Source organism: Medicago sativa, chromosome 3 (assembly GCF_051527215.1).
Source record: "Medicago sativa cultivar Bolivia chromosome 3, Bolivia_mono, whole genome shotgun sequence".
Taxonomy (NCBI): domain Eukaryota; kingdom Viridiplantae; phylum Streptophyta; class Magnoliopsida; order Fabales; family Fabaceae; genus Medicago; species Medicago sativa.
The window spans coordinates 75,007,385-75,022,513 of NC_140751.1; the positions used below are offsets into that span (position 1 = coordinate 75,007,385).

General features: G+C 33.4%; 1 protein-coding gene across 1 annotated transcript; it reads left to right on the forward strand.

Moving 5' to 3' along the window:
• The first annotated feature begins 8,232 nt into the window (after positions 1-8,232).
• Positions 8,233-9,153, forward strand: LOC146940164 (sugar transport protein 5-like). Its single transcript, XM_085753800.1, has 2 exons — positions 8,233-8,262; positions 8,613-9,153. Exons 1-2 carry the CDS (start codon positions 8,248-8,250, stop codon positions 9,051-9,053), a joined length of 456 nt encoding a protein of 151 aa, XP_085609926.1. The 5' UTR covers positions 8,233-8,247; the 3' UTR covers positions 9,054-9,153.
• Positions 9,154-15,129: the final 5,976 nt, after the last annotated feature.

Below are 15,129 nucleotides of genomic sequence, written 5' to 3' on the forward strand. Positions count from 1 at the left end.
AACCAAGTGAGCTACAATTTTGCTTAGTGAATTCTAGCTTACTCTACTACTATAAATAGAGCTCAAACCTCTCATTATCAGAGATACACTTCTGATACAAGTACAAAACATAGTGAAATACAAGGTGGAGTGTTGTCAATGCTTGAGGAATCAACACTTGATTGATGTTATTTCATCTTGGTTCTCATCAATTGTGTGAAGTTGGTTAATTTATCTTCTTTTTTTTTTTTTTTCAAGTAAATGTAACTAACTATGCTCTAATGTATTTCTTTACACCATGACGTTATATATAATCTAGTTATTAATTAATATCAGTGTAATTAACTATACTATGCTCTAACTATTTACCCCACTTTATAGTGAACAAGCATCGGTTGGCGATAGCAAAGCCACTCAAAAGTTTATATAAGAGATAATGTAGAGATACTTGGATAACTTAATTCAAAGGAAGGATATACTTAGAAGAAGACAAATGAGTAGTAACTAAAACTAATCTTTGTATCATAAGACTAAGACTTATTCATTTTGTGATCTATTTAAATTTAACAAAATTGTTTCACATATACGATAACCAATAACTAATAGAGAAAAAGAAAAACGACATATAAATTAATGCAGAAAACTGTGTATAATATTGAGTGCATAGCTATTGATGAAATGGCTAGTTATCTTGTATTCACTATATATAATGTGATTAAAAAAACCTGAAAAGTTAAAAATAATGAAATTTATAGTTGTACAAACAAATGTAAGATGAGGATGGAAAAAATAACATGACCAACTCTTTTACATTAGTGCTTGCTGATTTTCTATTTATAAGACTTGAAATAAATTTGATGAACCTTGACAGGGAAAACGAAATTCCACCATTTTCTTTTCTGATTCCTGTTGAAAGCTTTAAGAAGGAAAATCAACTGATCATATGGTCAACAAAATAGAAAAGACTCAAATCCTTCTCTAGATTGGCTTCCCTCAATGCTACTTGAGCTTCTTCTAGATTGGCTTCTGTAGAAGTTTTGTATTCCAGCATGAGGAGCTTTTGCTCTATCAAATCCTTCTCTAGCTTCTTGACATGCCTTTCCAAGACAATATTCCTCTGAACCAAAGCTAGATCAGGTGATGCAGTCTTCAGGTTGACATTGGTGAGGAAAGTCAGATCCAGATCCCTTGGATGAACTCCTGAGGGAATGAAGTCTGTAACTTCTCTTCCTTTGATACTTGGAGGATTTTGCACCCATGTTCTCAGGACCTTGACTTCCTGTAAACTTACATCAATACCCTTCAGCCAATCTTGAAGCTTCTGCTGAGCTTGATCTTGAATATCTATGCAAGTAGATTGGAATGCAGACAAAACATTGTCAACTCTATCCTTAAGTCTGCTCCATCTCTTCTCATAGCTCTCTGTATGCACCAGATCAGCTCTTGCTTGAATCAGCTGAACCAATTCATGTCCAATGCTCTCACACACATTTTGTAGTAATGTAGAATCAAGGAATATAGTAGGTGGGGGTATTTTTGTAGGTTTTGGTTTAGCTACAGGTACAATTGCTTGGTTTGATGATGATTGGCCATTTGTAGTTTGAAATTTTTTGGTTGAGGGTTGATCAAAGACAGTCTCAGCAACTTCAGAGGATAAGGAGTGATCAATCTCCATATCAGTTGCCTCTGATGTGGTTATGTTTGATGAAGATGGTTGATCAGGATTAGATTGTGGATTGATGTGATCATCTTCAGAGTCAGAATCCATAGATGTGGCTATGGAAACTAATTTGTCAGAGCATGTTGGTTTGATGAAGGTTTTATGTGAGAGTTGATTAGAGCTAGTTGAAGAGGCCATTTGTAGGTTAGGTTCTTGGTGTTGGGGGCTTTCTGAAGTAACTTCTTCATTAGCAACAGCTTCAGAAGCAACTTCAGAGGCTTTTTGCGAGCTTGGGCTAATCTCTGGTTGAGATGATGAGGCTTCAGCAGTAACCTCATCAGGCACAACCATGTTGAGTGGTTGAATAACCTGAGGTTGGAGAGGATGGTTTGGGGGTAGTTTGCTAAACTTGAGCTCTAATAGTTTACCTACTCTAACCCCAATAGGTTTGTTAGGTGATACAGGTTTAGCAGGCTTTGTGTGTAGTTTGGATGTTGTTGATTGGCTTTTTATGAGTTTTCAGCTTCTTTACGTTAATCATCGAAATTATTGTAGAAATTTGTTCTCAGCTTTATGTGTGAAGTTAATATCAAATTTCAGGAGGTGTCACAACTATGAAGCCATTTCTTAAAAAATTCTTCCCAGACATTCTTAGAAAGGCAGCTGGTACTAAAGTGAACATGTATTGTGTGTATGATAGTCAAATATTGACATTATTCACATCTTCTCTTTATCTAGCTGGATTTGTGTTGTCCCTCGTGGCTAGCAAAGCTACGGGGATGTTTGGTCGGAGAAACGTCATCATAATTGGTGGTATTGTCTTCCTTGCTGGTGGTGCCATTAATGGAGGTTCTGAAAATATCCCTATGCTTATCTTGGGTCGTGTTCTTCTTGGGTTAGGGGTCGGTTTCACTAATCAAGTAAGTCAATGGATATAAAGAAAATTGAGTGTCGTCTCTGTCCTAAATTTAGGAAATCGTTGACCAAATCACGTGAATTAAAAAAAGTTGATAGTACTATTAAATTTATTAATAGTTTATGTAATTTTTAGGAGTAGAAGTTAGTAGTACCATTATTTATCACAATAAATAAGTAAAATAAATAAGGATATTTTGCAAGGAAATGATTAACGCAATTAAAAATTAAGTCTATTATTCCCTCCTTGAAAAAAAAGTCTATTATTCCTTATAATCATATTATTATTGTTATATAAATGACATGTTGCAATTGGAAAAGGCTGCACCATTGTACCTATCTGAAATCGCTCCACCAAAATGGCGAGGCGCTTTGAGCACAAGATTTCCATTCTTTCTAGGATTTGGTATAATTGTTGCAGGTTGCATAAACTATGGCACTGCCAAGCACACATGGGGATGGAGACTCTCTGTTAGGAGTCCCACATCGAGTATATCAAAGTGCTTGATGTGGTACTTAAGCCTTGAGGTTCTCCCACCTATTGGACTAGTTTTTTAGGTTGGGCTCTCCTCACGGGCTTAAGTCCTAACAATTGGTGTTTTCATTGAGAGTTGGACCACGGAAAGGGCTACCTATAGGCTGGATTAAGGTGTTCAGCCGAATACTGATAGGTGAGTGAAGCCGCCAAAAAGGAAAGGGCTACCATCGGGTCAGTGCCGATAGAGTGAAAGCCGTGGTGGACGTCGGCTCTTAAAGGGCATGGCAATGTTAGGAGTCCCACATCGAGTATATCAAAGTGCTTGATGTGGTACTTAAGCCTTGAGGTTCTCCCACCTATTGGACTAGTTTTTGGGTTGGGCTCTCCTCACGGGCTTAAGTCCTAACAATTTCTCCTCTAGCAGTTTTGGACTGGAAACTTGGTGCTAATGCTGCTGATGCCGCCAAACAGGAAAGGGCTACCATCGGGTCAGTGCCGATAGAGTGAAAGCCGTCGTGGACGTCGGCTCTTAAAGGGCGTGGCAATGTTAGGAGTCCCACATCGAGTATATCAAAGTGTTTGATGTGGTACTTAAGCCTTGAGGTTCTCCCACCTATTGGACTAGTTTTTTGGGTTAGGCTCTCCTCACGGGCTTAAGTCCTAACAATTTCTCCTCTAGCAGTTTTGGACTGGAAACTTGGTGCTAATGCTGCTGATCACCAAGTCCTCATTCAGTGGCAGGGACTCTTTCCGGAAGATGCTACTTGGGAAGCTTTTGAAGACATTCAAACCACTTACCCTGAGTTTCACCTTGAGGACAAGGTGTTTTTTGAAGGTGAAGAGGATGTCATGGATCCGATAATTGGGACAGATATAAGTGATGATGAGAATGAGCCCCATACCACAACTCAGAGCAAAGAGGAACAGAAACAGGCCCAAGTATCTCAAGGACTACATTCTCCCGAAGAAGCTCTAGAAGGAACTAGATGACTCTCTCTGCTAGGTGGCATAGTTAGTTAGAATGAATGAAATGCATGTGATGTAATATGATAGACGTTTGGCAAGTGCACCAAATACTATCGAAGTAGTAAAAATATCGATCCCACGAAGACTGTTTTTAACTTCAATAATTCAATTGCGTTATAGAAATAGGATGTGTAAAGTTTATTTTGGTTTGCCACTAGGCAGTAGATTTGGTTTGATTTTATGAAATCAAATAAAAGAAAATAGATTTGATTAAGAAAATATGGAGAGAGATGAGATCAGGTCTGTCGAATCCTCTATGTTTCCCCTAATAGGTTACTGCACCTATTATTACTAATGATTCTCTAGTTTCACGATAGTTAACAAATTAGCCCTAATCAATCCCTTGAGTTAGGACCCTCTTCTTAAACTACAGCCCCTAATTCCTTAGGTGGTCTAATAATCCTTGAAGGTTTTATGAACATTAACCTAATATCACTAGCAAACGATTATCCATTCCTAGACTAACCATGTTTATTAGAACAATTCAATTAGGTCTAAGTCGAAAGCTATGGTCAGTAGTCATTCGTTCTCACAAAATCATGTTTATATTTGATCAGGATATAAAAAGCATTAAGAACAATTGAATTGAATAAAGACTAGAAATTCATTAATAACTAATAGAGTTTCACAGCAACATATGATCAATTAGGGTTACATAGATTCATCTCTGACCTAATCTCTAAGAGATTTAGCTACTCATAATTGAGTTTACAAATAGCATAATCAATGAAAGAATTAAAACATACATAAACTGGGTTAGAGATGATGAAATCCTCTCCGCTGCAGCCTTCTGGGTGTTAAAATTGCACTTTAGCTCTCCAAAATCGTAATCCCCTTTGTTTGAGACTGACTTCAGCTTAAATAGGCAAATCTGGATCGCCCAAAATCGTACCACGATGGCACAATCGTACCACGATGGCTTCATTAAACCCTAATTTACTTCAAAGCCCTTCTTGAAATCGTATCACATTGGATGGATCGTATTGCGATCCAGCTCCTTCAAAAACATGCTCTCTGACTTCAAGAAATCGTATTGTGATGGTGAAAATCGCAATACGATTGGCAGCTTGCAGTTGTTCCAATTTTCTTGCTCTTCTTGCTGCTTAAACTTGCTTGTGAACTCAAAAATATCTTGAAAAAGACTCTAAAAATAGTGCATGACTGACTGTCATCATAATATTCTGTATTGATCCGTATCTTTTGTGTAAGGACAGTACTATATATGTAATGATTGCATAATGAATGAAGGCAGAGAAAAGTATTAAGAAGTTCTTATCTTTTAGCATTGTTAGTTTATAGGGTTAATAGTGTTTTTCACCCCTGTAATATAGGTCATTTCCGGTTTTCGCCCATGTAAAATTTTCGGTTTGATTTGCATCCTTGTAAAACTTTTTTTTTGGGAAAACACCCCTCCTCCATCCAACTCAGCAAATTCGCTTACGTGGCGCTGATTTGGCAATTTTTTCATTTTTTATTTTTTTTAAATGGCCAGGTGTAAAAAAAAATTTCCACATCTGATTTTTATTTTAAAAATATTAAAAAATAATTTTTAAAAAATCCAAAAAATCATAAAAATATTCAGTTTTTTTTTCCAAAAAATTAAAAAATATAAAATAATTTTAAAAAAATAAAAAACATAAAAATATTCAGTTTTTTTTCCAAAAATAATTTTCAAAAACTAAAAAAAATCCAAAAAATCATAAAAATATTCAGTTCTTTTTCCAAAAGTTTAAAAAATCGAAAAAATAATTTTTATAAAATAAAAAAAATCAAAAAATTAAAAAAATCGAAAATAATTTTTAAAAAATAAAAATATTCAGTTTTTTTCCCAAATTCGAAAAATAATTTTTAAAAACTAAAAAAAATCCAAAAAATCATAAAAATATTCAGTTTTTTTTTCCAAAAAATTTAAAAAATCTAAAAATAATTTTTTAAGAATTCCAAAAAAATATTAAGATTTTTTTTCAAAATATAAAAAAAACAGAAAAATAGTCATATTTTTTTCCAAAAAATTTAAAAATCGAAAAAAAAAACTAGATTTTTTTCATAAATTTTAAAATTATAAAAAAACTATTAAGATTTTTTTTGGAAATTTAAAAAATTAGAAAAAAAATCAGAAAATATAATCATATTTTTTTAAAATTAAAAAGATTTTTAAAAATTCTGGAATTTAACTTTCAAAATTACAAGAGGTCAGATTTTTTGAAAAAAAATCTGAATGAAATGGAGGTTTTTATAAAAGTCGTGGAAATTCCATTTTGCCTATAATTAAGCTCTTCCTTAGAGGAGGTAGAAATCATAAATCATAAATCTTATAAAATCTTTCCACAACGATGGCAAAACCCTCTGATATTATTTGAGAATAAAAATTCTTATTATAGCCCCAAAATGGATTTTTGTTAGAATCATTAGGCAAAAAAAAATTTGTGGAATGAAATGATTTTTTTCCCAATATTTTATTAAAATTGTGGTATAAAATTTTCGAATAAAAAATCTGAATTTTTTCTATATTTGTATACAGATTTTTAAAAAAAATCAGATTTCAAAAAATCTGACCTCTTTTGTAATTTTGAAAATTAAATTCCAGAATTTTATAAAAAAATTTAATTTTAAAAAAATCTGATTATATTTTCTGATTTTTTCTAATTTTTTAAAAAAAAATTCGATTTTTAAATTTTTTGGAAACAAATATGACTATTTTTCTGTTTTTTTATATTTCTGAAAAAATCTTAAAATTTACTCTGAATTTTTTTAAAATTATTTTTCGATTTTTTTCATTTTTGGAAAAAAATTGAATATTTTTTGGATTTTTTTATTTTTTAAAATTTATTTTTAAATATTTTTAAAATAAAAATCTGATTTGGAAATAATAAAAAAATAAAAAATGAAAAAAAATGCCAAATCAGCGCCACGTAAGCGATTTTGCTGAGTTGGACGGGGGAGGGGTGTTTTCTGGAAAAAAAATTTTTACAAGGATGCAAATCAAACCGAAAATTTTACAGGGGCGAAAACCGGAAATGGCCTATATTACAGGGGTGAAAAACACTATTAACCCTAGTTTATATTATCTTATCCTTAGCCTTCTCATTCTCTGTCACGATCCAAACCCACAACACTCTAGCTTGGACTTGCAGTTGTGCCTGCAGCTGTAATAACCATTGGTGCCTTCCTCATAACTGACACGCCCAACAGCTAGAGCTGTCAATTTGATGGGGCTTGAAATTTTCAGCCCCAGCCCACATGTAGAGGGGGTTTAAAAAGAAGAAGAGAAAATTGGCCCCATTTTACATAGGCTCCAATACCAGTAAGCCCACATGGCCCACAAGCCCCAATTTTCAGATTTTTTTTTCATTTTTTTTTTTGGTAACCTGTTCCGGTCAACAGCAAGGTCAACGCCGAAGCTACAGTGGCCCGCGGCGGCTCCGGCGACCCATGGTGGTGGACCGGAATTTTCCGGCAAAAATGTGGTGGTTGACGGCGGCCGGCACAGTGGCTACCGGAGCTCCGGTGGTGGTTGGTCGGTGGCCGCCGGCGCCCCGGCAGTGCACAGTGGCTGTTTTTTTTTTACAGCACAAAAAAAAATTAGTTTTATTATTATTTTTTTGCTTCAAAAATCATAAATATAATTAGTGGGCCTTGAAACCCCTGACACTAAGCCCATAAAAAAAAATTAATTTAGTGGGCTAGGGCCAAACAAATCTATTTCAACATGGGGCCAACATTAAATGGGGCTTGGTGTAGGCTTTTTATGTGGGGCTTTGTATTTTGGGGCCTAATTGACAGCTCTACCAACAGCTTAGTCGAACGTGGTAAGATAGAGCAAGCCAAAAAAGCATTACACAAAATCAGAGGATCTTCCATTGATATTGAACCTGAGTTAGAAGAACTTATTAGGTCAACAAAAATTGCGAAGTCAGTGCAACAAGAGCCTTTTAAAACCATTTTCAAAAGGGAGTATCGACCTCACTTGGTAATGGCGATAGCAATCCCGTTTTTTCAACAAGTTACAGGGATCAACATTATTGCTTTCTATTCACCTAACCTCTTTAGATCTGTGGGTTTGGGACACAATGCTTCTTTACTTTCTGCCATTATACTTGGAATTGTTAACCTTGCATCTATCCTCGTCTCTTCTACTATTATTGATCGATTTGGTCGAAGATTCTTGTTCATTACCGGGGGTATTATCATGTTTGTCTGCTTGGTAAGTGAAATCATTAAGAATCTAACTATATATCCTTATTATGAGTCGTACCAACAATTGCGTTCATTTGTTAAGAAGTTAAAAAAAGAAATAAGTAACATGTTTTAAGATATAAAAAAAAAAAAAATCAATTTCTAAAATTTTAAGATATTGAATGCACCGTCTCCAAAATAAAAATTCTTTTTTAAGGCATTTGTTACATTTTCCTTTATTAATACTCTATCTGGAAGTGCTTGTATTTTTTGGTTCTAAATATAATTTATCAAAAAACATACTTTCATGACGTCTTTTCTAAAATACCTCTTTTGTATCCGCTACTAATTAAAATAATTTGTATGAACACAATGAAGCTTGCGGTGTCCATTGTGCTGGCAGTGGTAACTGGTATTCATGGTACAAATGACATATCAAAAGGCAATGCAATATTGGTATTGGTTTTACTATGTTTCTATGCTGCGGGTTTTGGTTTGTCGTCGAGTCCTCTAACATGGCTAATTCCAACTGAGATTTTTCCCGCAAATATAAGAAGCACTGGACAAAGCATAGCTGTTGCTGTGCATTTCATAATGGTATTTGTGTTATCGCAAACATTCTTGACTATGTTATGCCACTTTAAGTTCGGGGCATTTTTGTTCTATGCTGGTTGGGTTGTTGTGATGACTCTTTTCATTATATTTTTCTTGCCGGAGACTAAAGGAATTGCTTTGGAGTCAATGCACATCATATGGGGTAAACATTGGTTTTGGTATCGGTTTGTTAAAGGAGAAGATGGAGAAGGAAATCGTCCATGAAGTTTGTATGCAAAAATGAAAGAAAAAAAATGTTGATGTAGTTTTTGAAACATTATATACTATTTCTTATATTAGTGCTATATTTTTTTAAAAGTCAATGTTGTATAGATTTGATAAAATCCTATAACTCATAGTTGTTAGGAGTTCACTTCTGTTAAAAGTTAGGTAAGAAGTTTCCTATAACTCATACTTAGCATTTGTGAATGTATATAAGTTTAACACCGCAATGCAATTAGAATGTAATTTTCATAATTGAATAAACAGTTTTTCACTTTCAATAATATTCAATTCTCCCGCATGCATTTGCCTCGTTTGTTTATGACTGAATGCTTGTGTTCAATTTTACGAGGGGATCCAGGCGTGATCGATAATCATCACGTTGGGTATACATTAAAAGCATACACGTTCAAAAGATGTAATTCTGAACATGTGTTCAAAGATGTAATTCGATCAATAAAGGGTGGATGAACACAGACATTGTTTTAGTTCAATGCCCTAAGGCGCAAGGACGGATCTCTTTAGAGACCCACAGGTGCCATGGCATCCCCTAAGATTGGTATATATGTGATTTTAGGCATAGATATATCACAAATTTTCCTTGGTTGCAATGGAAGGGGTGCCAAACTTTCAGCGAAATTGTGCAAGTTTGAGTCCTGCCTCTGTCTACTTTTTAATAGTTGTACTGTAATTTTTATATTTTATTCAAATAAAACATTCCTATGGGGAATTGAACTAGCAACAACCACTAGACTGTTGGTTACTTATTGTTTCTTCATGAAACTGTTTAATTTATATTACATACAATTTTGGTACCCCCAACAAATTTACTCAAGATCAGCCACTGCTAAGGCGTGAATTTCCCATCGTGAGTTGGTATTCTGCCTAACATATCGAGAAGTGAAGTTGCGGTTGGAAGCAAACATACCGAGGAGTAAATGATTATGTTGTTTAGATTTCATTTAGCCGTTAGTGATTCTAGATTTAGAGTGGCATGAATTTCCACCTCCGTTTTAAGTGCTCGTTTGTTCGAGCGTATAGTTCGTTGGTCTGAACTTTTGTTTAATTACATGGAAAATATCAGGTAGAGAAAAGCAATATGTATATTTCTAGGATTTTGCTCGTAATCTGAATTCGAGGATTTACTTGTTAGTTTAACATTAGTACCTCTTTAGTTTTTCTGCATTTCATGTTCGTGGGACTGGAACGGCGTGGCTTTGCGGTTGTTGTGAGCGGTTGATTTGACTGTACCTGCAGACACTCAAGTCGGTATTGAGTTTCAAAGAGGGGGTTAAGACATTAGAGAGAATCTAACATTGGGGACTGCTGAGAATCCATTTTATACAGTGTGGAGGTGGAGGAGCCGTTGTAAGCCACACGTACGGCGTCGACGGTTACAGATTCATGGTAATGGTAATCGTCGAGCGAGATTCGCGGGAGCGTGGGGGAGACATTACCATTTAGGTTTGAATGGGTCTACGTCTTGCTACGAGCACCCCCCCCCCCCCCCCCCCCCCCACGAGGAGGGGGTGTGTTGTGAGTAGTCGCACAAATGATTGATTTGGATCATTTTGGATTGGGCCTCTGCAAATGGGCTTGGGAGCTCTTTCTGCTCAATATTTTCTTCTAATTTATAGTACCACCTTCCTTGTTTTGTGGCCAGACACAATTGTGATGAGTTAATTGCTATTCTTGATACCATCTGGACAATTTCTCTCTAGAAAAATAGCAGTGCTTCCCATTAATAGTCAATTTATAGCATATCAATTACCTTATTCGACACTTAATTATGACTTAATAATATAACATTGCTAAACTTTGATGTTAAAGAACTTTTATAGTTCCAGTGAGTATAGCTTAATTGAAGGATATTGTATTATATATGCTGAGGTTGGGGTTCAAACCCTAAATTTTTCACATATTCACTTTAAAATGTATGAATTCTAACTGTTAAGACTACTTTAAAAAAGAAAACTTCCCCACTTTTACTAAATAGAAAATAAAGACTTACACCCTCCGGTCACATATATAAGCAAAAAAAAGACATCAATCTTTGGTCACAAATATAAGCAAAAAAAACCACAAGCACACTTTTTAAGACTACTATTCCTAATATACCCCTTGTTGAAAATCACACCTTTTCCCATGACACGTTTTCATTATGCTTTTACGTCTTCCCCTTGCTGTTGCGGTACATTTTCCCATAACACCCAATATTATATTATAAAAACACATTTTCCTTTGAAGCCATTTACAGAGGTTTTTTTTGCTGTACACACATCTTCTTCTTTTCATCTTGGGTCCCTGGAACAAAAAGTTTATAAAAAATCAAGAAAGAAAGAAATAAAAAGAAAACTCATTTGAATCAATTTCAATGAAACTAACTAACTTACCTCTAAATATATCACCAGCTTCACTTCCAAAGATATCATGAATGTTGTTGTCTAAACCATGGCCACCAGTGACATTTCCAACATCATTTCCGCATTCATCTTCAAGTGACGGAGCAACGTTCAAGTCGAAAATGTATTCTTCATCGGAAGGCTGCACATTTAAGTCGATGGGTAACATAGCTCTGTTTTCATTTACCGGCGACCTATCGGCAACTCCGTCGGAATCATTATAAGGTTCGTTCAAGTCAATATCAAAAGCCATATTGAAGAACACTCATAGATGGTGATAGTGAACATGTTCATAAACTATTTATAGGAACATGATATGGAATGAAAATTAAAGTGTCATTCAAATGAAAATTTTGGCGCCTACACCAAATATTTGGTGTTTATAAATATGATTTGAAATTGTTTCAAAAATTGAAAATGGGTGAAGTTTGAAATAATTGTGTGGTTAACTTACGGCTCTGCATATTCTCATGTGTTTGAAATAACTCGTTCAAGTCTGATTAATTGATGTTTCCAACGGAAAATGAGTAGCTTACGGCTGTGCATATTCTCACGTGGGAAGGTGTAATAACAAGCTCCTGCAAAGTGTTAATTTTAAGAAAAGGGCAATATAGTCCATTTAACTTATGTTTTACACAAATTCTAGAAAATTAATTACACCTAACTGCATTTCTTAATCACCGTGCAAGCTGTTTTTTTTGCTTATATATCAGACCGGAGGGTGTATGCGTTATGAATTGTATTAGCATCAGGATATAATATATTACATGCATGTGCATATAATGAAGTGTCAACTACTACCAAACAAATGATTTATCAATAAAAGATTGAATGATTGCCATCACGGTGACACACAAAAAATGACATCACATATACATTGCGTGCCTGTACCATATAACGAGTAAAGCAAGGAATACTAAATTAATAGAAATGTTTGCTTGGTCGCAAATGTTGGATTAATTGTTTAATTAATCAATTATGGATTGACAATAATCAATTATTATAAGTTAATATTATAATATAAATAATGGTCTATTGTGTTGAGCACTAATTAGTTGATGAATATGTGTGATTGGGCTATTCTTTTCTAAATGGACCGTGATGGGTTGGACCATTTAGCTAAGCCCAATGAGAGGTCCCTGCCCTCAGCCGTTTAACTATTTAAACGTCATCCCATCAGACGGTTAAACACTGTTGACCATTCTGAACATTCTGGTGCTAAACGGAATGAGGGTAGTCATCAGGGGCGAATCCCTTTGTATTGGTGGGGTAGCTTTGGCTACCCCAAATGTTTTATTTTTATTCAATAATTAAGTGTATTAATATAGTTAGCTACCCCAATAATATATTTTTAGCTACCTCAAACAAATTCATTTACAAAAAATTAGCATAAATTAAAAGGCTAAAAAATTATTACTTGACTAATAAACTTATTTGTTTTATTTTGACATTCCGATCTCTAGAAACAACTATAGTAAACACATTATTAGCAATAAAAATTATCAATTGTCAAACAAAATGAACGATAGTTGAATACACATAGCTTATTTGTTTACGTCAAAAAAGAAATTGTAAGTCTATTTAGCAAATATTCAATTATGAATATATTCAATTATTAAACATATTTAACTCTTAAATTTAATATATAAATTTTTAAAAAAAAATCTTAGCCTCAAAAAATTTCTTTGTATTTGGCCCCCTCGTGAAAATTACTCTAGCTTCGCCGCTGGTAGTCATCCCTCTCATCCTTCCGACAACCATCCTTCATGAATCCTAAATCTTAAAAGGTACACAATCTCTTATTCCTTCTTTCTTGTCTTGATATGTTATATTTTGTATCTAATGATCCATGGCTAAATCCTTAAACTTTTATCAATTGGTATCAGAGCCAATTAGATACATTTTATGGCTATTTTGTTAAATTCTACGTTGTTGATTAAACATCTTGATCACGTCTGCTTTTTTGTTAATTGAACTGCACATGGCATGAACTCTGTAACACAAATCACTTTATTTTGTATTATATCATGAATTCCCTGTAATCTGATTTGTGATATGAATCATCAAAATTGAATCCTAAATTTTTTGATTCTTATGTTGTTGATTTAGTTTCAAAATATCGTTCTTTTATTTGAGACTGTTTTGAATCATGCGTAACTGCCATAAACCCAAATTTCAAACTAAGAATAATCAATTAAATTGAAAATTGATTAAGGGTTTTTTTTCTTCTTCTTCTTATGAGATGTATAGCTAACGTGCTGCTCTAAATCAAAGCGAATCGTTTGGTATTATATGCAAAACCACATCCAAACATTCTGAATTCGCTAAGAACCCTAATGTTGTAATTTTCGACTTGCTTTACGATTCACAAAAATGATATGTGTTTTCCCTTTGTCTATCAATCGTGATCAAAACGTATTTTGAATCGTCGAACTTCGCTGCGTAAATCACCATATTGTATCGGGTCCATTGGCGAGTCGTTTTGACCCGAATTCAACCCAGAGGGCGAAGAAGATTAGTGGCACGTATCAAGTCCAAATATTCCAAAATTTATTATTTTTATGCCAATTAAATACTAATTATTATTCTGATCAATTTGGCATAAATTTTGGAATTATTTTGACAACTATAAATATTTTATATATTATTATTATTATCTGGGAAAAAAAATTGATATCTATAATTTCATATTCGTGTGTTAATATTCCTTACTCTTTATGACGTTTATGAGAAATCTCATTCTCTTAAACTTGAATTCTCTTAAACTGAGATTGATGTGTCATTTGAGGAATGGAATTTTAAACCCATAACTGACTAGTAAATGTCGACATATTATTTTGAGATAAAAATATAATTTCTCTTGTACCCAAAATATTCGGAAGATTTGATTTATTCTATACCCTTAAAATTTGGGATTTAAATTACTTTATGAAATCTCTTAATATTTGATGTAAATTAATATGAGAATCATATACTCTTTTAAATTATATATTCTCTATATTTGAGTCTAAAATATTATATGTGAAAATACATTTTATAGTAATAACACATGAAAAATTATGAAAATTCTTAGACTCGATATTATATATTCTTGCATCAAATATTCTATATAAATTACTATATTGTGGGATTTGTTGATACCCTTAACTATTTATTAAGTAAAGAATAATTTGACTATTATAGCATATATATTCTTGATTTGTAGGTTTCAAAATTTTGTTAAATCTTGAAAAGATCGTATCAATTAAACTGAGAATATTTCTTTCAAAATCATATATTCTCAATATTTGAGCCTACACTATTTTGAAATTTCTCTCTTATATTAGTAACACTAACTATCTAATAAATTAAAATGTTGCTATTGTGAATTTATAGAAGGCTCAATTTTATTAATTCTAATGCCAAATATATTGAATTTAATATATTCTTTCTTGCATATTATCTTAGCATAAAAATTCAAGTTGTTTTAGTTGAACAATCTTCTGCGACACATACAAATCTTGACATAGTCTCTGATTCTTGTCACAAATTGATCTAAAGGATCCTAATAACAATTTATTTTTAAAATGAGTATAGTGAATTGTATATTATATATGCCATTCATTATATAAATCTGAAATTGGCATATTTCTCTTTAATATACATTATACTTTCTACTATACTCTCTAATCTAGACC